Consider the following 25,451-nt stretch of genomic DNA (forward strand, 5'->3'; position numbering starts at 1 on the left):
AGTGGATGGCCTGAGATTGCCATATTACAGCTAATCCTCTCCCTCCTTCTACCCTCAACACTGTAGGGAAACAATTCCTTCAATGCTTGATCATTCAAAACAAATGTTCCACATTTTTTTCAAAACAAATGCTGTCTGGATTAAGACAATTTAAATTTACTTGAAAACAGTCCAAATCTGGAACTTGTAGTGAAAACTGTTTAATCATGGGGATTTCAACATCTTGCCCCTTTTTCTTTTCAATATTAGGCCTATTTTAGACAGGGGCAACCCCAACGGGGCATGTGTTCACAGGGACAGAAAGAACTGGATGACTCAGAGCCAAAAAGCAGCCTGGCATCAGTACTCCAGCAACATGATTTCAGCTCACTCATGACAAATGAAAGCCCTCACTATGAAGATTCAAGTTTTAAACAGTGGAACATTGCACCATGCCCACCTCTCCTGGGAGTCAAACAGAAAACACTTCACTGTCTTCAGCAACAGACAGAAACAGACAGGAGCAACTACAGTCATCACACGTGTCATTCATGTGTCATGTACCCCCTATCCCTGTTCCTTTCAGAGTTTTGGTACAGGAAGAGGAATTGAAAATCAATTTCAACATGTCCTTTACATTGTTAATAACCTACATGAAAGATTATAAATTATTCTATCACATTGTTTTTGTATCCCTAAACTTTCATAGCTCTGAATATTAAGAGAAAAACCAAGTTTCTCAGCCACTCCCTTACTTTTCCATTCACATAGGGCAATGAGTTACTGCAAAGACATATTTTAGATTTCATACAAAGACTTCTGAACTAATGTCCAAAGCAAATATACATCCAGAAATGGAATTCTGTAATCAATGTACCTTATTTGTTACTCATATAATCCAAACTAATTATTACCTATTAAAAGACAGATACTGTATTTATAAAGTCCTGCTGTTGTTTTAACTGTGTATTTACCACAATGTTCAGACATGCTAAACTCATTTGCTCATAACAGAAGTCACTGGCAAAATGAGGCCTTTAATTTGCACTTCCTTTTAAGACTGAAAGACCATCGTTAATGAATTTCAGGCAGCATTGCCAACTCACAAATTATCTCAGGTCTCATGGTATTTTTCTTAAAGATGAACATTCCAGACTCATAGAATTATGCAAAAATATCCGTTTTCACTTTTTAAATTACTATTTTTATTCTTTGTTATTGTGGAGGGAAAAGTCACAACACTTTAGTAATATTATGTATCAAAAAAGGTGAACTATAGTCAGGACTAAGAGAGCTGTTTCATCGTATTTTTTCATATCTGCTGATGCAACCAGTATTTTCTTTAGGTTGGCTGTAAAATTATGGCCTAATAACAACCAACAGAAGAATTAGTTTTAAAGTTAGAGAAGGAAAACATTTTACATTAGCCTTGGACAGTTTGCCTCGGACTTCTGTTTGTCAGTTTAGTCCATGTACTTTGGCTCTCCTAAAACACACATACACACACACCCTAGTCTTTTTAAAAAGCAATATTCAGTTATCATTATTCAGCAACGCTACACTTGATTTTTTTTAATCAATTTTATTTAGTAAGCACACCAGGAGAAATAAATACTAATTATTCCTAGCTACATAACAAAATTGACATGGTAAAGGAAGCATTTAATGACTAAACAGTCATAAATCAACCCTGGTACGCAGTTGAGTGTCACGGCTGCTCGTTCACTCCCCCTCAGTGGGATGGGCAAGACAACCAGAGGGCAAAAGTGGGAAAACCCATTGTTTGAGGTAAAGCCAGTGTAATATGTAAAGCAAAGCTGTGCATGCAAGCAAAGCAAAATACGGAATTCATGCACTGCTTCCCATGGGCAGGCAGATGCCTGGCTGTTTTCAGGAGAGGAGGGCTGCATCGGGCACAAGAGTTATTTGAGAATACAAATGCCGTGACTCTGAATGTCCTCCCTTCAGTTTGCTGAGCATGACGTGATGGGATGGAATATCCCTTTGGTGAATTTGGGTCAGCTGTCCTTGCTGTGCTCCCTCCCAGCCTCTTGTCCATCCCCTCCCTACTTACAGGGTGGGAGCAGAGGGAGAAACTGGGAAAGCTTTGACTCTGTGTAAGCCCTTTTGGACAACAGCTAAAACTTCAGCATGTTATCAACACTGTTTCAGTCTGAAATTCAAAACACAGCACCAGACATGCTGCTCCAGGGAAAATTGACTCCATCCCAGCCATACCCAGTACACAACATCATGCTGAAAAAACACCACACAGGGAAACATGCAGAGACCATACCTTCATTTCGATAACTGTTTGCAGAGCCTTCGTCTTTGCTGGCTCAGGCTGAAGTTGGGTTCTTCTATGCAATTCCTGTGGAGGAACACGATAGAAATAAGCCTGACAACTCATCTTCCCATTATTTTAATTGCTCATATGAACTCATTGCAACAAAAGTGGGATGATGAGAAGCATGTAACTCCAAGTGCTACAGGTGCTTCCCTGGCTGTAACCCCCCTGCCATCGCTGCAGTCCCGATCTCATGTTACAGTCAACTCTGCCAGCACATGTGCTATTTCTGAAACCCCTTATCAATAATTCATGTCAAGTGTGACAACCCAGCAAAGACTCTCTTAGTCCAAATACAATGCTGCTATTGCTGCTTAAACACCCAAACTTAATTCAATTGTGTTACTAATTCAAACACTGCTAAGTGTTAAATCTTTTACAGTCGTGTCTTCTTAATTTTTCCTCTAATGTCTGAAATAAGCAATTTAAAGACATTATATTCAAATTTGACATTTTAAGGATAATAATTATGTAGTGGGCTGATGCAGCACACGCTACAGTAGCAATTACATTTCAGTTTTCCCATTTTCATACTGTTTTTTATGCATCTTAATCCACAGGCAAAAGAAAAATGGATTGCATTAGTTAAGACAAAGTTAACAGAACCAATACATACTGGTCTTCATAAAAATAATAATTAAAAACCCCTACAAGAATATGAAGACAGCATCACTCAATCTCATAAAACCAGAGCTGTATCTTGGTATGATACATCCCAATAAAAAACTCACATAACTACCTGGAAAAAAGTGGAGTAAAGGTGTGACAAAACATTTTCATTTGAGAATTTGGTGATGCTTATTCCCTTCCCATAAACCATCTGAGATTTATTATTAAAAAAACCTGAACCAGGACAGATATAGTCCCATTTCTACTCCTTTGGAGTCCTTCTGCTCTAAAGGACAGGAGTGTCATCCTTGATTGTCTTTATGTCTCAGTTTTTTCTACTGCAGTGCTCCACATACACTTCTGAACTAACCTTGTAGCCATGAAAAAGACATTTATGCTTGAGGCCAAGGAGCCAAGGTCATTCACCTAGGTCTTGCCTACTTTATAGCCCACAAGTTTAAAAGCCATAATTTTTTGTGTCACAAACTATCAATCAGTTTCTTCTTCTGTGTAGCAACAAACATATTGCTGATCCACAACTGTGAGAAACAACTGTTCTCAAAGACCAAGTACTAGGAGTGATTTAATGTACATTATTAAACTAAAGTCTACTGCTAATAAACATCTTTATAAAATAGATTTAAAAAATGTGTGACAATATATTAAAGTAACTGAAAGAGACAAGTTGGTATACCTAACGCTAAGTAAGTCTGAATGGTTTTTTATTAGGTTAAACATATTGCAGGTACATATACATATATTTAAACTGCACCTAACAGATAACAGTGAACTTATAATTTTGCTTTTATGATTTTTTCAAATGCTTTGGCATTTATGGAATTCTTTCTGCATTTATGAAATAGTATCTCTGAGTAGTCCTTTTTCATTGGTTTTTTTCTTTTAATTTAAATGCAACTCTCCATATTATAAAGAGAAAGAAATCTTTGCAAATCACCTATGCAAGGAATCTCTCCACCACCAGCAGCTGTTTGTCTTAGATCAAACAAGTACCTTCACTGCACAACTGTTTTAAAAAAATAGGAGTATGTAATGAATTTGTCATATAGTTATACAAAAGAATAGTTGGCCAGCCATACCACTATCAGATCAGCAAAAATTACAGCTAATTCTAAGACCAGACTTTGCTCCCCAAGGCCATATAAACTGAGCTGGAATATAAACAGGATTCCACACATTGCCCAGGGAGACAAACCAGAGTTTCCACCCCCTTAGCCAAAGATGAATAGACTGCCAAAGATGCATATTCCGAGATGTCTATCATAGCATGAAGCCTTGCCTCATAATGCTTTTCCTGTTTGCTTTATGAATCAATCTGATGCTGGCTGACTTAAAAGCTTTTCTTCTCTATCCCTGATGGTAAAATGAAGCAGACTTTAGGATTCTGGAGAAGATCAGAAAATGACTCCCACTTTATTATTTTGTGTGGGTTTTCTTCCAATCAGATTCAAATGTTTGGAGACTCCCACAAGGCTCAGTTCTTGGATTTATGTTGTTCTAGGTATGTGCTTTTTCATTTGGGGTACTTGATTCAGGGATATACTTTGGGGGTACTAATTTAAGGATACAGTTTATGTACATGATACACTGATTTTCTTACTCTGAGGTCATCTGAAGGCTTTAAAATTTGCCTGAACAGCTAAGCAAGAGATATTCTGGAGATTTCAGAAAGTCCTCATAGCCTAAGGAAACCAGATTTTTATCCATTACATCATTTCTGGAATGATGTGGTTTTCTTGTTTTCAATTTCTTTTAATAAAAAGTCCAGAAAGACAAAGAAGAACATGTGGTAGGAAAAAAATCAAAATCTTATCAGGGATAGTTTCTTTTAACGTAAACTTTATTGAATGGAACTCTTGATACTTAAAAGTACTTGTTTCATCATCTCTGCAATGATCAAAGCCTATACTAAAAATCTCTCAGAGTTGCAATCATTTATAAAATTAGATTTTCTTTATATCCCTCTATATGACATCTGCAATTCGTAGTAATTCTGAGCAACCACTTTGCACAGGCAAATTAATTCTAATTCTGTGTAACCAAATGCCCACACCTTGTCTTTCCTGATGATGCTTAGCTGTCAAGGTGATTAATGCACCCACACAAAATTGACAGGTAATCAGATCTTCTTCACATTCAGTTTACTTTAATAGTCTTTGGTTTTAGACTAAAATAAGTTTCAACCCAAACCTGGCTTTCTCCTTCCACAGTGTTAGGTTAACATCTTGTATTGGCCTCAGAAGTAAATTTAGCACACAATTTTAACAATAATTCAAACACCAAAAAAAAAAATCCAAAGAGGAGGTAGGTTATATTTATAATCCTAAAATACTGGTGGGAAAAGGAATTCTACCCTTTTGTTCAGAAATTGATATGAAGATATTGCAAGATTTTGTCATTATTCACTGGTGCTGAAAATCCCCACTACGTAGTATAATCTGAATCTAATACTAATTACCCAAATAAAAGTGTGGTTTTATCCCAGCTTTATTAAAACATGCTTCATCTCTTGGCTGCAGGAAAGTCAGGGTGCTGAAAACTGATCCTTCTTTACTCTGTTTCTGAAGTATTTTATTAATGTTCCCAAGACATCACGACTGTGTTGTTTTCATTCAATGATACCAACCCTGTAAATGTAGTTCAAGGTTTTACCTTTATTTACACAGAACTGCCTAAAATAATGACACAAAGTGCTAGAAAGGAAAAGATCAGGAAAATAAGCAATTTAGAGATGGTGTGAAACTGTCAGTGTGTTTGCATTTCAACTGGTATGCTTCTACTGATTAAAGAATAGAAGGAAAATGGAACCAAAAACAATAAGATGTTTAAAAATTAACAAAAAATTCAAGACTTCTGAAAAATAAAGACATAAAATCAATAAAACCATCAGAATCAAATAACCACTGGAAGAAGAAAGAAATTATTAAAGAAGGCAGCATTAAAACTGGCATGAGAAACCACTGTCAGTAAATGCAGCTTTTTGCCTTCATAGACAAAATGTACAAATCTGTAAATCACAGCAGGCAATGGTGCGGGAGCTGCTAGTTCTCTCAAACACCTCAAAGCACACTGGTTCCATTCTCCTGGAAAAGAAAGCCTTGATAGTTCTTCTACAGGATCAGCTTGTCTGAACTTTAAAATTTAGACCATCAGTATTTTAATATTATGATCAATCATTTAAGTAAAAGCACAGCACTTACCTAAAGTGTCTAAATAGCAGTGTTTCTTCAGCCAAAAATACCATTAGAAACACTGATCAAATTCAATTTAACCAGAATACTAGAAAAATGTAACGTACAGGAATGAATTCATTCTTAACATACATCTGCTCTTTTCTAACTCTTCACATCTATCCCCAGCCAAAAGAGTCTCATAGTAATTTAAATGAAAGTAGATTTTTAAAATCCTGATCAAACACTTTATCTTTCTGGAAACCATAAACTGACAACACAAAATTCCCATGTCTGTCTCCAGTGTGCAGGAGTAACGAGCCTGGTTATTGGAAAGGTTTTTAAAAATCATGTTACCATGGACTGTCTTTTTAAAATTCACCATTATAGGTATTGGAGCTCTGGGAAAACCTGTTAAAGAAATTTTGTCAAATCCCAACAAGTTTTATAGCTTGAAGAAATGAAAATGTGTATATAAGGACATGAAACAAAAAATTAGAGGAAATATGAAGAGCTGATAGCTACAAAAGTTCTGCAGAGAGTTTATTTGTAAATTAGGTGTATTTAAATCTCTTAAGTTCTCACAGTTAAGCAAAATACTCGGATGCATGCCCAATTCTCTCGCCATTTATAATTTTAAATAAACAGATATGACTTTTGATGAATATGAAAGAAACTGCATTAATCAGGCACCACCAGCAAGCCATAAGACAAAGGTCAATGGTCCATCACCATGGACAAGTCCAACAATAATCTCAATGGCCTCAGTATTACTCTTGAACAATGAGTCTAACACCACCCCTGGCCTACATTAAAAAACTCAGAGATGTAAAGAGTAGGAGGGAGAAAGGAAGAGTTTTTACACCAGTTGAAAACCATCATATTGAATCACGAGCCAAAGTATGTCTTTGCAATGATCAGACTTCCATTTATTCCTGAATTCGTGCATATAAGAAGGGCTTATAAAGTTTTACTAACATGCCTAAAGACAGACTATGAGGAAAAATAATCTGAGCATTAAGAAACTCAGCTTTTCTTTGACTTGTATGTCAAAAACACCTTAAGCAACCACGTGCATTGTCATACTGGAAGAGTGTCCTCTGGCAAGAGACCACATACAAAAGGTTTCAAGTGAAAACACGATTTGGATATGGAGCTTGAAATGCATGTGGGACAATTTAATTTGTAACTGAAAGCACACAGAATGTTTCCTGAAAGGAGCTACTGAAACTCCGCTTTTACCGGAATTCTTGAAAATTTCTTTTCTCTGTAGAAGGAATAAACCTTCAAGGGGATCGTTTCTGCTTTGCACGTTATCATTAATCTCTTTTCCTCTTTCCAAAATTACTTCCCCAAATTTAGGAAAAGGGAAGAGTTATTGCTTCACACATATCTTCAGAAAAAGAAACTTTGATGATAAACAGTTTTCTCACTTTTTCACCATTTTCTTTAAGAACCCATACCAAAACCCCTGAGTGCCTGCAGTAAAGGAAGCCCATATATTTGTTTTCAGGGGCAGTCAATTAGAATCAGAAAACAGAAGTTCCAACTGCTGCTTACACTTCTGCAAAGCAAATATACTCTGGAAACATCTTGGCTAAAAAACTTACTCTTTGCACTACACATAAAGCTTTAAAACTGCATGGAAAAATATGCTTTTTGCTTTTTAAAGCTAAATGTTTAAATAGGCATTTATTTATAACCCAAGTGCACTAAAGAGAATCACTTACTTTGCAGTAGGACACATCAATGAAATATTGTTGTGAGTTATAAACCAGGGGATTTTAGGTATTTGGTTTTGGGGATCTTTTTTTAGAAGACTATCTTTTATCACATCTTCAAATTCTTAAAATGTAAAATCCTTATTGTAACAAATCCTTTATGTAATCCATAGTATTTAAAAAATCCTTATCCAACAAATCCATGATTTTAAAGACTTACTTCCACTACTTCCCTCCCATTTAGAAGCCTGAGCACACAAAGAACTTTTTAATAAGGTTGAAAAAGAAAGCAATATCCCATCAGTTTTACAATAAGTGTAACACTAACCATGGAGTAATAATGGAATTCCACCTTAGGGTGTAACTAAGAATAGACTTCCCTTGCTCCTGCCATCAAAAGCATACAGGCAAAGCTTAAAAGGGTAAAGCCACAGCAAAGATTACCAAATACAATCCCAAGATCCAGAACACACAGCAGAGATGCTGCTGTGTGCCAGCTGCACTCCTCATAAATAATAAAATAACAAAACCATTTAAATGCGGACGGTACTGTGAGATGGGATGTTGCCAGCAGCGCCAACACACAGTGCTTGTGGTATTCCTATAGGCCAGTTCATCTAAGTAGAGGAAAAAAGTTTTCCAATAGCTCTTCCCATATTCATACAGCTAACCTCCCAACAGTTTCCTTAAACAAGCTGAAACCTAAGAGTTCTGTCCTAGAAAAATAAAAAGACAAAGGGTGATACCCTGTTTAGTGTTTTCCTCACCTTCCAACCTACAGACACACCCAGCAATACTTGTTTAATTTCAGCTCTGAACCAGTGCTCCTCTTCAGCCTGATTGCAGATACAAAAACAATTTAAATTATTGAATTAAGAACTTCTCAAATGGCAGCAAAACAGCCCTGCCAAAACCAGAGTCACACTCAACAACTCGAAGCCAGAAATACTACATATTTCACACACTTGCTGCACAGATCTCATAAGGTTACTGAAGAATGTGTTAGCTGGTGTTAACATGCATTAACAGAACTTCAAACATGCTGTTCACTTTTCTGGTAGAAATCCTTTTATAAACTTAGCATTGATAAAACATCAATCACTAAACAGCCTGAGCCAGCCCAGGCGAGTGCTGGCATTCCCTGTGTGATGTCCATCCCCATGTTGCAGTAATACTTCAAATTGATTAGCATGGGACTTTCCAATTTTGAAAAGCATAGTGTTATCTACTAATGTCCATACTTATTAATGGATATACTGGTTTTTTATTACCTTTTCTAGCCTACCCTTTCATGTCTCATGTGCCTTCATGTGGACTTGGTGAAATCACTAGCTAAAATAACTTACAGGTTTGATTTACAGTTCTGTAATTCTCCAGGAAGTGCTTTTCTAAATATGGGTGGGTTTTACTCACATGCATTTAAAATTACTGCTGGCTTAGGCTATTTAGTATTTAATCAGCAGTGCCAGCAAGCATCAGAGTTAATAAGACTTCAAATGTGTAAGTTCACTGGCTCTGTGGTACAGCAAGGTTTTTTTAAAATGCAAATAAAATTTCATGACGATATTTGTGGTGTGTGTCAGGGGCCCATATTGGGACCAATACTATTCAATACCTCAATCAATGGGACTGAGCACACCCTCAGCAAGCTTGCAGGTAACACCATGCTGAGCAGTGCTGTTGGTATCACTGAGGGAAGAGATGGTTCAGAGGGACAGTGACAGGCTGGAGGAATGTGCTCCTGGGAACCTCCAAGGGCAAGGTCCTGCACCTGGGTAGGGGCAATGCCCAGTATCAGAGCAGGCTGGGTGATGAACGAGTGCATTGAGAACAGCCCTGCAGAAAAGGAGTTGGAGATACTGGTAGATGAAAAATTAGATATTATTTTCTGACAAAGATGACAGTTATCATATCATCATGTAACAGAACGTCAAAGCTCTCAGTTAACAAAATTATCTCCCCTAGATATTCAGAGAAATGTCATCCCTACATACCCAAGTGTTCTATATAGCTTTTAGGCTATGCAAATGTATGGCAGAGAAGGACATGAGAGCACTAACCTAAAGAGATAAGACAGACAATTTTTCGCACAATTTGGGTGTTGGGCGTGCTTTAGCAGGTGGAAATTTTGGGTTTTTTTAAAAAAATAAACTTGTAAACAGCATGCTTTTTAACCTAAAGCTAAAATGTTATGCTTGCCAAAAGAACTCACTGCACCACAACCTTACTAAAAAAAGAAAGGAAGAAATTAATTTGCATTGACTTAAAAAAAAAAAAAAAAAGTCCTATTTTTGGATCTCCCAGAAACTGAATTCAAGGCACCCACCAATTCACTGCAGCTCTGCCTATCAGTTGAGATTTGCCAACCAAGTCAGTCTTTCTCGAGAGGGAAGAAGTAGTGGGTAATGTCTAAACATTTCAGAATGTAGAACACTTATTTCACTCTGAAACTAGCATTCTGCAGAAGAGTCTGAACCCAGTATTACAGGAACATATTAAAATCAGAAAAATAAAGCTGATTGTATATGAGAATATTGGAGTGAAGCAAACAACACGAGTGTCCTCGACAGCAGCCTTGCTGCACAGACTGTGTGCTACCACAACTACAGAAAAGAACTGTTCAAATCACACAGGAAACAACCTGCACAGGTAGTTATCATCACCTAATTGAATATTTATCATTCTATGAAGTTTTTCAAGAGTCTGCTGAACTGAAGCTCACACATCAGTGCACCATAATTTAAAAAAAAAAAAAAAGAAAAAAAAAAAAAGAAAGGAATAAAATCCACTTAGCACCTGCTCCAATTCTTTTTCCATTGCCTGGGAAACTAAGTGTTGCTTGGTAACTCAAATCCATCTGTTCAAATTTCCTCTTTCAGTCTTCCCTTTTCATCAGAACAGAAAAAAACAGCCCTTAACTGAAAATACGATCAGAAAAAAAAAAAAATCCACCAACATATTTTATCACTGCATAAAAGATACAACAGATCCTTATCTGTTTTGAAATTACGGCAGAGTGAAAAGTATCTGATACTGTCTCTTAGAAACAACAACACATCAAAGATAATTTTTTTTGAAGACTGAGAAATTCTTTATTTTATTCCTTACCCTTACCTCAGGGCAATACAAGCAGCAAGACACCACCTCCTCACACAGTTCAGAGACTTCATCTTTCCTGTGTTTAAATGCTGACATGAATACCTATAGACCAGGGACTGAGGAACAGTTTAAAAACTACTTCTCCGTGCAGCAGTACTCAAAATAAATGCTGAATGCATAGATACCACAAATATCCAAATGCTTATTTTTTTCTAGAGATGGAAATCAAAAGAATCTCCACTGAAATTACTGCTGTTATCTGTTGTGAATTAAAAACAGACCTTAAAGGAGAATTTTCAAAACCATGGGATGATTTTTGCATAGGATAAGACTGGAAAACAGGAAAACGGAAAAACCTGCATGTTGATGTAGGATACTAAATTCTGTACAGAAAACACGATCACATGTATTTTAAAAAAATCTACCAGGTTACAAAGTGGCAGCAATGGCAGCAATAACAAAACCACAGTTATCTACACCTTCCATGTTTTACATTTTTTAGGCACTAAACGTCAGTATAGGTAGGGGGTTTGGTTTGTTTCGATAACTTTTGGAGCCCCTATTGCAGAAGGCCTGAATACAGCAGGTACAGTTTCAACAAATAAAAGTGCCTTAATATGCTGAGAAAAAAATTACATGCTATGTATTATCTGATTTCTCTATCTTTTCAAACTCAAAATCTTGGAATTACTGCTATTATAAACATCTTTTGTCATATTTGTTTCAAAAGAGAGGCAGAGTCAGCTCAAGGCTTTTCAGAGTAACACTTTGTTTCAGGAGAATTTTATGAAGAAGAAGGTTTAATGTTCTCTCCTGCTCTCAGCCAGACTGTCCTTTTTCAGAAGAACACATTCTTTTTTTTATGTGGTGCACAGGACAATGTAATGCTCATGACCAGGCCAGAGTTACTGCAGGGACCTCAATTCATACCCTAGAAGGAGCTTTCTCTTCTTTACCATCTCTTCTTTCTCTTGTACATTGAAATTAGAGCTTAACTTACTCAGTCTAAGGCAAGAACGGTATGCACAGACAAGATGCCATCAAACCTTTCAAGTTCTGGTTCAGACAGTGAAGAATATGTAAAAGGCAGAGGGGTTATAGCAGCCAAAAGTCTCAACCTAAATATTTTTGAACTTCCAGAATCAAAAAGTCTATACATAAATAATGAATTCCTCCCCCTTGCAGGATTTGCACATACTGATCAGCAGTATTCTTAAATAGACATCAACACAGACCTTTACACGCCCGTATACATTTCATACAATATTAAGTATAGGTACCACAACAATTGCTATTCCACAAAATGAGCGTTTTTAATCATCAAAGTGGCAAACTTCCCACTGTATGTAGGAAACCAGAACAATTTCTTCAGCCCACAGCCTCTTCCTTTCTGCTCACTGGACAGTTATGCCAGGCTGCACACTGCTATCATTTTCATTAAAAACTTGTAAGTCATCACTAATCAAAAAGACCATGTGCACACCCCCTCTATGTGTAAAAATACAGACACTTCCCCTCTGTAAGCAGACACATCCTGTCACTAAGTCATTCCAACAGCATTTTGATAATCCATTAAATCTACTTCTCATTTTAAGGTGGGAAAGTAGGTCAGAACACACATTCAGTGTTCATACAGAGCTACCTCATCCACCTAGTCTGACGATTGCACAACCCTGGCAGTGTCACTCAAGAACTGTTTCTTCATGGGGACAGTGAAAGACAACTCATGGGACACCTTATGTGCCAGCAGTAATCAGGACCCACACTTTTAGGAACCCACAGTGGTGCCTCCTTCCAGGATCAGGAAAGCACACACACAGTGCTCCCCTTCAGCTGAACAGCCTCTGAGCAGCACAGGGGATACACTGCACTGCTCCCCTGGGGAGTATTAATAGCAATGGATTCCTTTACATGACAGCTGATTCAGGCTTCTTATTCACACGAATTGGATGAACAATTCTAACTCATTATTTATGAAAATATTTCTAAGCTAGAGAAATTATTTTTTTGCCATTTTTATTCAATTAGCTTGTGATCCCCATGACAGGCAAATATCAGTTCTCATTACTGAACAGAGATATGTAAAATAGAAACAGAATTCTCAACATGCTAAAAGATTGCTGCTAAAGTCATTTCAGTCAGTAAGCTGTTTCTTCAACGTTTGTCTTACACTAAACATGTTCTGTAGTACAACTACTAGCTAAAATTCCACTTCAGAACACTTTTTGCCCCCCACAAATGCCAAAAACCTAAAATATCAGCAATGCAAATGAGAAAGGATATACAACACTATAAGCAAAATGACCAATATAAGTGTTGGTCTTCTCCATTCTAACTACATGAAAAAGATGATTTTTATACAACTGTCAAACTACGTTCCGTTTGACAAGGAAATGTGCAACAGCACAGGTTGGCAGAAGATCCAGAGTTACTATGGAGATTTGATTTGTAGAGTTTCACTTCAAAAGAGCAATTATCTTTGGAAAACACAGTATGTTGCTAAAGAATCCTTAGCCATAAAAAGAAAAGCAAATCTGAGAAATTCTTGATTGTTATTTAGCACTTAATAAATGAATTAATACCTCACAGTCTATATACTACTGACAAAATTAGCACAATGAAAATTTGTAGGTAAGTGTGTACCAAATGAATTCTTTTCAGAATATTCTATGACCTAAAAGAATAGAAAACAGAAAACTTCAGCCTGTGTGCTGACACATGGATTATGATATGCATAACAAAGGAGAACCAACCTTTTCCTGACTTGTAATTAAAAATAGGTTTCAAAAAACATCTCACAGACATTAATAATATAGCTCTGAAATAGCTGAGCGAAAAGTGGTAAATAAGTGGAAACTACAAAATTTCACTCAGTAGTTCTTTGCCAAGTCTCCACTTTAAAGACCACTGTATTTTAGGAGATGAAATAATTTTATTTCATCATTTAGTCTTAAGCCCAGTTATTAGAAGATAAATATTAATGCTGTTAACTTGCTGCTTCTCAAGTTAACAGAAACTTTCTATGCACTGAGGCGGCAATAAGCTGTCACCCCTTGCTTAAATATATTTGTATTTTATCCATCCGTCAATTCTTACACTTTTCTCCTGATACTTCTGTTAGGAGTTAGGCATCTGTTAATGCTGACACTTCTCTTTAGGGATTCTGTAACTCATACTGACTATTCTTTTCTTTCCACTCTCCCTTCACACTACAGAGCAACAACTCTTCACCTCAATACCACCTGAAATGTTTGATTTCACATTTATTTCATCCTTCTTTCTTAAGTTTTTATAGACTTAGAAAAGGTCAGTCCTAACAATTCTTTCAAATGTGGCAGGTTATTTTCTATGCCTTCCCAAACATCCCTGTGAGGAATTTGATCTAGGCCTTCTGTAAAGCACTAGGGAGCTTGAATCTGTTTAACCATATAGGACTCACTGAACACACCAAATCTTCACACAAGGTATAAATGCCATTCATACACGTTCCATAGTTTTAATTAGCTGGTTAAGCTACATTTAGAAGCTCTCAACAAGTACAGAATGCACCATATTGTCACTAAAAGAAAAAAAAAAAATCTGCTAAGTTACCCAGCAAGTCTATGAATTGGCAGATTTTCCTAAATTTAAATATAGCAGTAGGCTGATAATAAGCATTACCCAAGCTCTACTGACATCAGATAACAAAGCTTATAAACACAGACATTTTGGCACAAGATAATTCAAAACAAAGAGTTCTAAATAGTTTTAAGGTTAAAAACTATAAGATGTAGGTTAACTGTACAGAGAAGAGAGAAACTGCGTGAAGTTAGAACTGAAATCTAGAGAGTATAAAAAGTTAGCTGGTGGAAAATTGCCAGCTACATATCTCTGTTGACATATTACAGAAACAATTTATTTCATAGTTTACTTACTGCACTACTTCTTGGTTAAATACTATCTGGTTATTTACAGCTCTCTATGGACTCTCACAATAGAGTCAGGCAGATTTTCTAGGCCCCTATGTCTTACCACACAGCCTCCATTTTCAAAATCACTTCTTCACATACCCTGCCAATTGATGGACTTATCCCACAAACGTCAAAAATTCTTGGCATCAACTCCAACCTAACAGCAATATCTTCAGGAACAGGTCCATAGTCAGTACCTCAGCCTGCTAAAGGCTCCCTTTACATGCATTATTCATTTTCTATTTGGATATTGCTCTGTGCCTTTTCTCAGAAGGCTGGATTTCAAGGCTGAATTTTGGCTCTCAGCAGGTCTCTTTGAACCGATGGTTCGACTCTTTCCTTACATCAGCGCAAGCGTGACTCTAGTCAGGGACATCACTGCAGCAAAGTCACTGCAGATTTAATAACGTGCAAGTCTGTTAAGTATAACAATGAATAAAGATACTCTGAGGATCTTACTGTATTTAGAGGCAATAAAAAGGAAATGGATGTAACATTTTCATTTAGTAGCAAACATGCCAACAATGAAGCATCATTCTAAGTTAGATCTCTTATTTACACTTCTCTTTCACTGCTCAAGTCCTCCACACCCCACATCTCTGCAGACACAGTTTTGGAAGCGTATTATTCTATGAAAAACCTAATGCCAATGTTTCTTTGCACTTGTAAGAAAAACATACTTAAAATAACTACGTTTTATATACTTTTATTGTAAGCTCTTTGTCTTATTGCATTTGGATGACAGTGTTTTCTTTGGAACAGTTTACAACATAAGGACATATTTTTATAGAAAAAAATGAGTGCAGTGTAGTCCTTCTCTTCACAGGCTTCTTCTGATCCTCTTATTGTTCATGTTTTCTGTGAGAAGAACAGTGGTACACAGGGTGATCTCATCACAGGGGTGATCTAAGGGAAAGAATGGCACAATGATGGTTTAATTTATTTTATTTTACAGACCAATTAGGTAAAATGACTGTGATTCTGTACTTCATTACTATCTATCATGTAGCATTCTAAGAATCAGCTACTCTATAGGCCTCATATCAAATGGGCAGAACTACAAGGCAAGGAACTGCATCATTACCTGCCTCCATTTAGTTGGGATCATCAATTTCTTTTTCTGACCTTCCTCCTATGCAATGCATTTCCTACCAGATGTTAAGAACCTGCAAGACAGGAAAAGGGAAAAAAAAGCCTAAATTGATTTGTAACTCATATCATTATCCAACCCCTTAAAACAAAAGGTAAACCAAGAAATTAAAATATAATGATAAAGTAAATTTAATTGAAAAATTAGGAAACAAAAATATTCCCAGATACATGCACAAATTGTTAGCTCTGTGATCACAAACATAAATACGAGTGTGACTGACAAATAATTTGTTCACTGGAGCAAACTTACCACAGAAAGGCTGGTAGGACTTCTGTGGTTCACCGGGAGGAATGGGTCACCCTGAGGGCCCCCCTTTAGTTCTTCTGCTACACCCTGATGTTCTCCCCATCTGCAGATGTATGCATACAGAACAATCCCTATATACAGAATAAGTACCATTTTATGGGGTTCTTCTGAATTAATCAATGACTGATTCACAAAATGAGAAATGGTCAAGTTAATGAGGGTTTTCTTGTTCAGGAAACAGACCTGAATATGGTTCAAAATTTCACTTAACTTGTTGATTCTCTTTCCTACCTCTAGGAAGAGGAACTGAATCTCAGTATCTTTATCTCTCTTCTTAAGCAATATTAATTCTACAAATTTTCTGTTAGAATAGCTTTCAAAAATAATTCCTGGAAATTCAACTCAATTATCACAGCTTATCTGGTTGTAAACAATTAGTTTGCAATTATTTATTCACAATAAACAATATTTTAGAAGTTAGAATTAAAGATAAGGTTCGACACATTGCTGTTTTGCTTATGCATTTCTCAGGGGTTTGACTGTTTTTGGGGTGGGGTTTCTTTCAATAATTAAAATTCATATAAATTATTTTTACTTTAAAATACTCAACACTCTCCAGCCTTACTCATGAGGTAGGATTTTTCTGATAGTCATATGGGTCTCCAATAGTTGCACACCAAATATTCCAGGCATAGTGTTTAAACGTGGTTATGCTCAATTACCAACATCTAAATACAGATGTTTATATCCATATTTGGCTGTTAATCATTATTTATCCATACCCATCTGAACTGTAAAAGTTTACTTTATCTGCAGATACCAGATGAAGAAAAAGCAGACTCTGTACTTCTATTATTAGATTAGCTCTATAAGGTCATTAAATACGGATTTAGTTGACAGTAGACCAGAACTTTCAAGCTTGAGTGAGAAGAGACCCTCCTCAGGGTGAGGCCTAAAGAACAGAGCAAGAACTACTCAGACACAGCAGCAATAGTTGGAGAGAGCAGGAAAATTATTTTCCAGGTAACACAACTTATACAAATAACCTCTTGGGGTTCTCTCACTGTGTGACTTCAGAATCTGAGAAACTCAAATCTAAACCAAAAGATCTGAATATTCTCCTGGCTGGAAGGTGGGATATCTAAAAAGTATGTCTCTCAGAGATTTAATTGTAATTTTTAAGTACGGATACTCAGAATAAAACATTTACACGAAAACTTCCTTGCAACAGTGGAAGGAACTGCAGGTGTCCCTTTTATATTTTCTGCACGTGTTCAGAAGTGCCTCTAATACTGCCAGCACTAAGACACAAAGTGTTTGCTCAAAATTGAAATATACCTGAATTACAGAACATTCTTTGCCTTGCTCTTGGAACTCAGTTTAATGGGGATGTACAGAGTGTTCTGTGTTCTGCCCTTCCATCCTTGAGCAGCTCAGCTCAGCACACTTGTACTACCTTCACTAGGGCTGGACATCCTCAAATATCCACCTGGGAAACACAACATTGCCATGAATGCAGAGCTTCTGCCAAACTGTTGGAAAGCTACTGAGTTTTCTTTCCACTAATTCTGAAAAATCCCAAGCTGCTACAGAAAAAGTATTTACCATTCTAGTAGTTTGAGGACCAAAAATCTCATGGTATATTGAGGCATCACAAAGAGAGCTGTCCCCTCAGTTTTTGCAGATGGTAGGAGTTTTGCACATTATCTAAGCACAAATGCTGTTATTTTCACATGAATACATATAAAGCTCACAGGGCTTCAAAGGTTCATGCCCTGAACACATATTACACAGCCTTTAATTTCTAAAATTATTTCTCAAATTTTGCTCAGTGTCCTTCAACCATAAAGAAATTAAGATCATATCCTGTTAAGTTCCAAATACCCTAAAATACCAGCAGAGCCTATTCAAAGAAGCCAAGCAAAATGTGGAACAGGTACATCTCACTTTACTTCTCAGACCATTTCTCTGGTAATATTACATGGAAACAAAGCATCCTGAATATTCTAAGTTATGAAATTAGATTTTGTCAAGACTTTAAGCAAAATCATAATACCAGCACCATTCAAAGGGTTTTCCTTCATCAGAAAAAAAACCTGCTGAGATTTTAATGCCAGTAATTTCCAACAGAAAACATTTAACAGAAAGCAGTCTGGGCACTGCTCAGGTTACAAGTGAATGTATTTTATACTTTAGCTTCTGCATTACCGTAACACATTATCTCACATAATTAGATTTTTCCAAAACCTCTAGAAAATGAACTTTCCACATGCTCTGGATGCTTGTTTATTGACTAAACATGGTGTGCAGGAACTAAACAATGCATTGTAGTAACAGGACTTATGAAAGAGTAATACCACAGCCTAATGGACCATAGAAATAGCTCTGTAAAACCATCGTTTATCTCTAACACAATACGTCTTAAAGATCAAAACTATGAAAGTCTGTAGTACGTTTATATCAAAAAGAAAGAGCAGAGATGAAAAAAACCCCACACAATATAACCCCCCAAAATATCCTCAGTACTAACTCCTTAGCTCCAAAGCTGCTGTTCTGCTATGAAGTCTAAAAGGCAGTGAAAAACTTGTATTTTTCACATACCACCCAGCAAGCTGCAGTGTAAGACTTTTCTCAGTTACTTTCTGATATTTTTGCCTTTCCTGTTTTCTTTCTATTAAGCAATAGTTCATGAACAGATGGCCCAATAAAAAAAAAATAAATAAATCATAGCCCATACTGTAACAGTCCACGTGCTACTGGAAAAAAAAATAAAGTTTAAAACCATCTTTTAATTCAGTGCTATTTTATCTTAACACTTAAAAGCAAGACAGACTTTCTTTCACTAAAGTCAAAGAATTGCTCATTTAACCCCAACCGAGGAAAAAAAAAAAAAAAGAAGTTAGATTTGATTTCTCAGTGCATTAAATTACACAAGATTAACAGATTCTTACAGAAGCATAGTATATTTTTGCTCAGCTGTTATGGTGCAATGACATCTAAAACAGCTTTTGACATGTGCTTTCAAGACAAAGCAATATATTGCTTCCAGTTATCACCTGTAGTGCTGACAATTATGAAAAATTAATGACACCTCATTATTTTCACTCCTTCCTCCACGATCAATCATTAACTCAGTTGCTTTTCAAGAAATCCCCAACCAGTCCCTGAAAATCCCAAAGAACTTTGTTCTTTACAGGTCATTTCCTGCTTTTTTATCTTGCTGGTTTCCAGGTTAGGTAAGACTCTGTCTCTGAGTGTGACAACATCTAAAATCTCACGTCCTTCAGGAACTTGCCAGCAAAGAGAAATACAAGTGTAATAACAATGTAATAATGACTTCCAGTTCTGTCATCACATTGAACAATCCCAATACAAATTACTTTGTTCAGGTACCAGAGTGCATAAATCCACTCTTAATAAACTGGTTTAACACAGCTAAGAATACAATGAAAACTTTTAAAGATATTTCCTTTTCCCAGAAAGCTTTTGATGGGCTATTCACTCAAGAAAGCACGGCAAGAACTATTTTCTGAAGTGTATCTCTCCACAACTGCCAAGCATTCTGTTAGAGGCTCCACAGTTTCAACATGCTCTGTGTATGTATTGCCTCTCCCTCACAGGAAGTGTCAATTTTTTAATTTATTTTTACACCAAGAATCAGGATGTGTAGTGCTTCAAATCTGCTGGAAGGTACAGTTTGGACATTAAGAGCTCTGAAGGCATGCAAAAGACAGAATTAGTGCAAAATACAGACAGTTCCATTTTATTTCTGAAAACAAACTAGGTGTCCTACAGAGAATTACATTCCTACGCTCAAAACCCCACTATTTTCTTCTTCCTGACATTTATATAAATTTTACTGTGTCACTAAAGAAAAGTTACTTTTGCATTTGGAAACGTTCGTGGCAGAAGCATTGATATTATCACTTTCTCAGAGTTATTAGAGAACACTTATGGATTCCAGTGAACCCAAGTTTGAATTTACATTGGAGAAAAAAAAATACTTGTCTAAAATATCTTTAAAAGAGCATTTTGCTGTCTTCAGAATCCATCTCTTTTATGAGACATTTCACATAGTACTGCTATTCCAAAAGAACTAATACAAATCATCTCCCAAAACATTTTTACAAAGCCATTAATACCACAAATATCACTTTCTATAAAGATGCTATATATGGCATATTACTTACATAGAATACTGTACTCCTGTAGCCAGGAAATTCACTTGGAAAAGAGAGATTAATAGTCTGCACATTCACATGGATTTTGTGTACACTGTTTGTATTTATCTACATGCAGCTCTCATTCCCAAGTAATGGCTTTTTGAGGAGGTTGGGAATAACTGAAGTCCAAACTGTGCATCCAGGCAGGTGTGAGAGCCAGGCAGCCACACAAAATTACTCCTGTGCTTCACACACCTGGAACAGAGTTGAAACAGCTGCCACTTATTCTGCACCTGCATCAGGGCTGCAGTCCCAGGATAAGAGATGAAGAACAAGGCATGACTGCTGCTTATCTTTGTGCCCCAAGTGCAGATGAGAGTGGAGGGGGGTGTGAAGTTGAATAAAAAAGGTCAAAACATCTCAAAGAAATCGAGAGGACAGACAAGCTGGTAAGCTTTACTTTTTCCAAGTTGTTTGTCCTTGTGTTTCTTTCTCAGTGAACCCCAAGCACTATGTAACACTTCAGGAAAGAAAAGTTCTGAATATATTCAGAGACAGATACTTAACAGTAATTCAGGGAGTATTCAGAGACAGTAACATTTTTAAGCTGTCCTCAGGACTAACAGTTTGGGGAAGAAGGGCTCCAAACCTTCAAATAAAAAGGCGTTTCTGATATCTAAAATTGCCAAACAGTTTTTTCATTATTTCAGTGTGTCTCAAAAGGAATAGAGGCTAGCATATAACCTGATTAAATGTGCAGTTCTGAAACTTGTCTTGGGCAGAAATTTTGAGTACGGCTTCATCACAATCACCTGATGTTGACACACACTAAATACCAAAGTGGGCCAAAAGTCCCACAGAGACGTCTCAATTGTTTCACCCTGATACTGGCTGATACTGCTTTCATTGAATACCTTCTTCAAAGTGAAATGGAAAAGGGGTGATAGACAAAGAACTTCAATACATTAAATCTGGAATATTTAACTCTGCTCCGAAAAAGAAGGGGAGGGCGTTCGTGTGGAAACAGAATTCTTGCAGGTCTTTCATAAATGTGTGAGTCACTGCAACCTCAAGTTGCAACAGTCCAGTGAAAGACCAGAAACACTAATGACTGCCAAGTTTATGATACATAACTTTGACCTGGAGGGAACACAGTCAAATAAATGTAGCTGTCATAATGGCGAATGCAATTATTCAGATCATGTATAAAGCCTTTTTTAATTTGACAAAAAGAGCTTTCTTCGTAAATTCCTTCATGCTCCAAATTGCCTAGATTTTACTTTCCTGTAGTAAATATCTATCCCAAAAAAAGTGCATAACCCCTACAGCTGGCAAACTAAATATGTTAAGCCAGCTCTTTTGCTCCTCTTCCCAGGAGAGCTTCTGCTGAAACTGTCAGCATTTTGTAAATAACTGGTAAGCATTTCACAAGTATCACATCATAATGCACATACCAGATCCAAACCCTGCTTGGCAGCATTTTAATTGCACAGCCTACACCTTTCCCTGTTTATGGAGTTCATCACTGTTATACGGCCTTTGATTCTAGCAGGAAGGGATCATAGGAAATATTCAAATACCTTTGACATTAGAGCTAAAGTGCCACAAAATTGACTGAAAGATTCTTGTGAAGTTCAACCACCACAAATTCATATACTAGGAATACTCAACCTGCTAATAATGTATTCATAATTCGTTTCCAAAGAAATAAAAGGGAAGTCTTTATGAAACTTTCTAACTCCATTTTTTCTATCAGACACAAAAACCACTCAGGTTTTCTGGATGTTTAAACCAGTATTTTTTTAGACTTTGCTGGAAAGCAAGCCATTCAGAAAAAAATGGTTAATAAATTAAAGAAGAATTTTGCATGTGGCACCGGGCTTTCAGATACATGCAACAGAAACAAGAAAGCCCTCCTGCTGAAGGACACTGAGGAAACAAATGATCGAAGTAGCCCTGATTTGGAATCCCTCCAGAAGCTCTATCTTACCATCCTGAAGCCTGCTATTGTTTCGATAAATTCTATTATCTGAGTTGGTGTTAAAATGAACTTTTTTTTGCTGGGGGCCTATGCTTGTCTGTTCCCAATCTCTTGGTAAGAATTCCTTTTTCTGGCCAATCATGATGTGCCTTAATGATGCAGATGGGGAGTAAGCACTGCCAAGACCTCTGTAAACACTCACAATGCTGTTGAGAGGCTGAAAGGTAACATTATTTTGATAATGGTTTCTGAAACTTGTTATCAGAAGAAAATCTTTTCTCTGCCACATGTCCTCCTATGTGAAAGTATGCCATTTGCATAAGAGATGAAAATTACTCTCTACAGGCAGATCAGGAACAAGTGAGAACAAACTGATTGTTCTGACTCTGAAACATGCAGGTGTTCAGTCCACCAAGGCTCTGAAACAGACCAACATTTTTGTTGGGATAACAATGCATCTGCAATAAAAATCCTTCCTCCTATGCTACAATGGTACATTTTTAAATAGAATATAGATTCTACTTCCTTTGTGAGAAAGCTCTACAAGAGGAAAAAGTTGTTTGTGGCATGTATGTGTTAACTGCACTACAAAATCAGAAAAATTCTCCACCACAAGTTTGTTCATCACTGCATTGTTCAAGCTATGGAAACCTGCACAGGCACCTTCCATTTGGGGTAAAAAAAAAAAAAAAAAAAAAAAAAATTAAAAATTAAAAAAAAAAAAAAGGAGAATGAATGGTACATCTTAGGGAATTATCAGCATGGTAATTCCCCAAGGATACTGTAACTCTTCATCAAAAGATGCTTAATAGATGACAGCAAAGACAACAATTGAGCCAATAGTATATTGGGTGTTCTCATCTATCTGACACCTGCACAATCACTTACGAAATAGCATATAGCAAAAAGCTTAATTACTCATATTTGGGGACAGAAAAATTCATCAGCAATGACATTGCCTATGATTCTTAAGATATAAAAGAAAAATGTGCTTTCTCCATGAAAATACTGTTCTTTGGAATGGCAGCTTCTTCCCCCAGATATTGAAACAAGGAACGCTGGAGCCATGGGAGTGCCCAGTGTCTCACAGGTACCTCAAGCTGAGAGAGGCTGTGGTTTTAACTCAGCACTGCTAAAAACTTGCTAACATCTGAAATTAGTGCTGCGGGTCCCCCAATGTGCTTTCAGATGTGTTTTGGCAGTTGCAGTTTTAGAGCAGATATGGTCAAACTCCAACCCATTCAAAGAGGAAAATGACCCCTCACTTTGCTCTTTCACTTTTGTAAATTAAATTACAAACCTTGACTAACACATTGGGACCAAATTCCACTAATCCCTTCAGACTGCATTCCTCATTTTCTGTAGAGAGCTGCACTATCCTTTTCAGTCTCCTTGCTTTGGTTCTTAGACATAGCTGTTCTAAACTGCATGCAGATCACAGACTAAAATAAAATCTGTGTGGAATTGTCTTTGCATTGACTTCAAGCTCTACCATTGTAAAAAGAGCAATGAAAAATAAATACGGTGAGATCATCTGTGAAAACAAGACTGAAACACAATCTTCGTTCAAGAGAGCCACCTAGTGCCTTCATGCTCTACATGAAGGATGCAAATCTTCAAGTTAGCTATTGGCTGATTTTTAGGAATTATTTAGGGCCCCATCTTTTCCCCCATACTTTCAAATACCTAGTAATCAATGCACTAGTTCTTGCTCAGCATCTGAAGACCACTGATTTAGTTAATAACCTTGAAAAAATTCAGCTGAAAATGAAAAAGTAGAAAATTAACTCTGTATTTGCAGGAACTTGCTGAAAGGAGCTCATGAACTGAGAAATTCCTAAAGTTCTCCTTCTAAAGATCATGTATTAGAGAAATATTTTTTTCCAATGTTTAGTTTTGAGTCAAATAATGAGCTAAAGAAAATAAACCCACATGTTTTAGCTTATATTCACTGTTATAAATCTAAAACCTAAGATCTACGTTTTTGTAAATAAATTTATATTCAGGGAAACGGATTGTGAACGAGCCAAAGCCAATTAAAGCAGTGTGACTACAAAAAAAATCTAACTAGATGTTAGTTATCTATTAGCAAATGAAAATAATGTATTCTCCACATGCAGGTTTTAACAAGAAAGGTGTGTGAAGCTCATTCCCTTGAATAAATGGTTGTTTACTAGCCCCATTTGGAAGTCTTTCCCAAGAAATACTGGTTTGAAGTGAATTAGGAATGAGACAACACCACAGAGCAATGGCAGCATAAGAGCTTTGTTAATGGAGGATACAGTACCCACAAGTCAGTGAAACACCACTAAGAACCTGCTTGCAATTACCAAGTACAGCCATCAGCTGACTAAGTATTGCTCTGTCAATTATTACATCATTTTTCTTTTTTTTAGTAACATCAGTGGAACTTGGACTATGTACAAAATCTTCCATTGTCACAGGTGGCTAGGAGAGAACACAAAGTATGTATTTAGAAAGAATATATGCAAGTAAATTGTGTAAGAAGCAGGGCAATAAAGAACACACAGACCAGTAACTATGCTAAATACACTCATTAGACATAATTGGCTCTAAACATTTGGGTTGTTTTGTTTGTTTTCTAAAGGGTTTTGTTTCAGGAAGGAGATGATGTGCTGATAAATGGAGATAAGCCAAGCAGGTGAAGACATTGGCTCTACCTACAGAAAAGCTACAGCAAACTATTTCCTTCCCATAGTGTGGCCAAGCAGTAACCAAGTCTGGATTCATTTATTCTCTCAAATCTAATCCTATTCCCCTTAAATCAGTCAATCCCACTGACCTCATTTGACTCCCAAAAAAAAAAAAAAAAAAAAAATTACAAACATAAACAGAATTTTGTCCTCAGTGCTTTCAAACAAATCCACATTTTCAGAGGATATGTCTTTCAGAGCACATTGGGGTTATTCACCAATATTTTAGCCAAATCTTTATAGTGAGATGTATTTATAGCCATTATCAAATTTTGTGTTTGTGCATAAATATATTAAGAGC

The 25,451-nt window shown here is 36.6% G+C and overlaps 1 protein-coding gene across 16 annotated transcripts in view; it reads right to left on the reverse strand.

The window, feature by feature from the left end:
- ERC2 (ELKS/RAB6-interacting/CAST family member 2) overlaps nt 1–25,451 on the reverse strand; it is a 432,662-nt gene that overhangs the window by 331,994 nt on the left and 75,217 nt on the right. For all 16 annotated transcript variants that reach the window (XM_042020735.1, XM_042020741.1, XM_042020751.1 and 13 more), the window contains one exon: nt 2,276–2,350. In XM_042020735.1, coding sequence (XP_041876669.1) covers nt 2,276–2,350 — 75 coding nt within the window. The remainder of the gene's footprint in view (nt 1–2,275; nt 2,351–25,451) is intronic.

The sequence above is a fragment of the Corvus kubaryi genome, unplaced genomic scaffold, assembly GCF_017639235.1.
Source record: "Corvus kubaryi isolate FWS band 111438036 unplaced genomic scaffold, C.kubaryi_AGA036_p1.0 124, whole genome shotgun sequence".
Taxonomy (NCBI): Eukaryota; Metazoa; Chordata; class Aves; order Passeriformes; family Corvidae; genus Corvus; species Corvus kubaryi.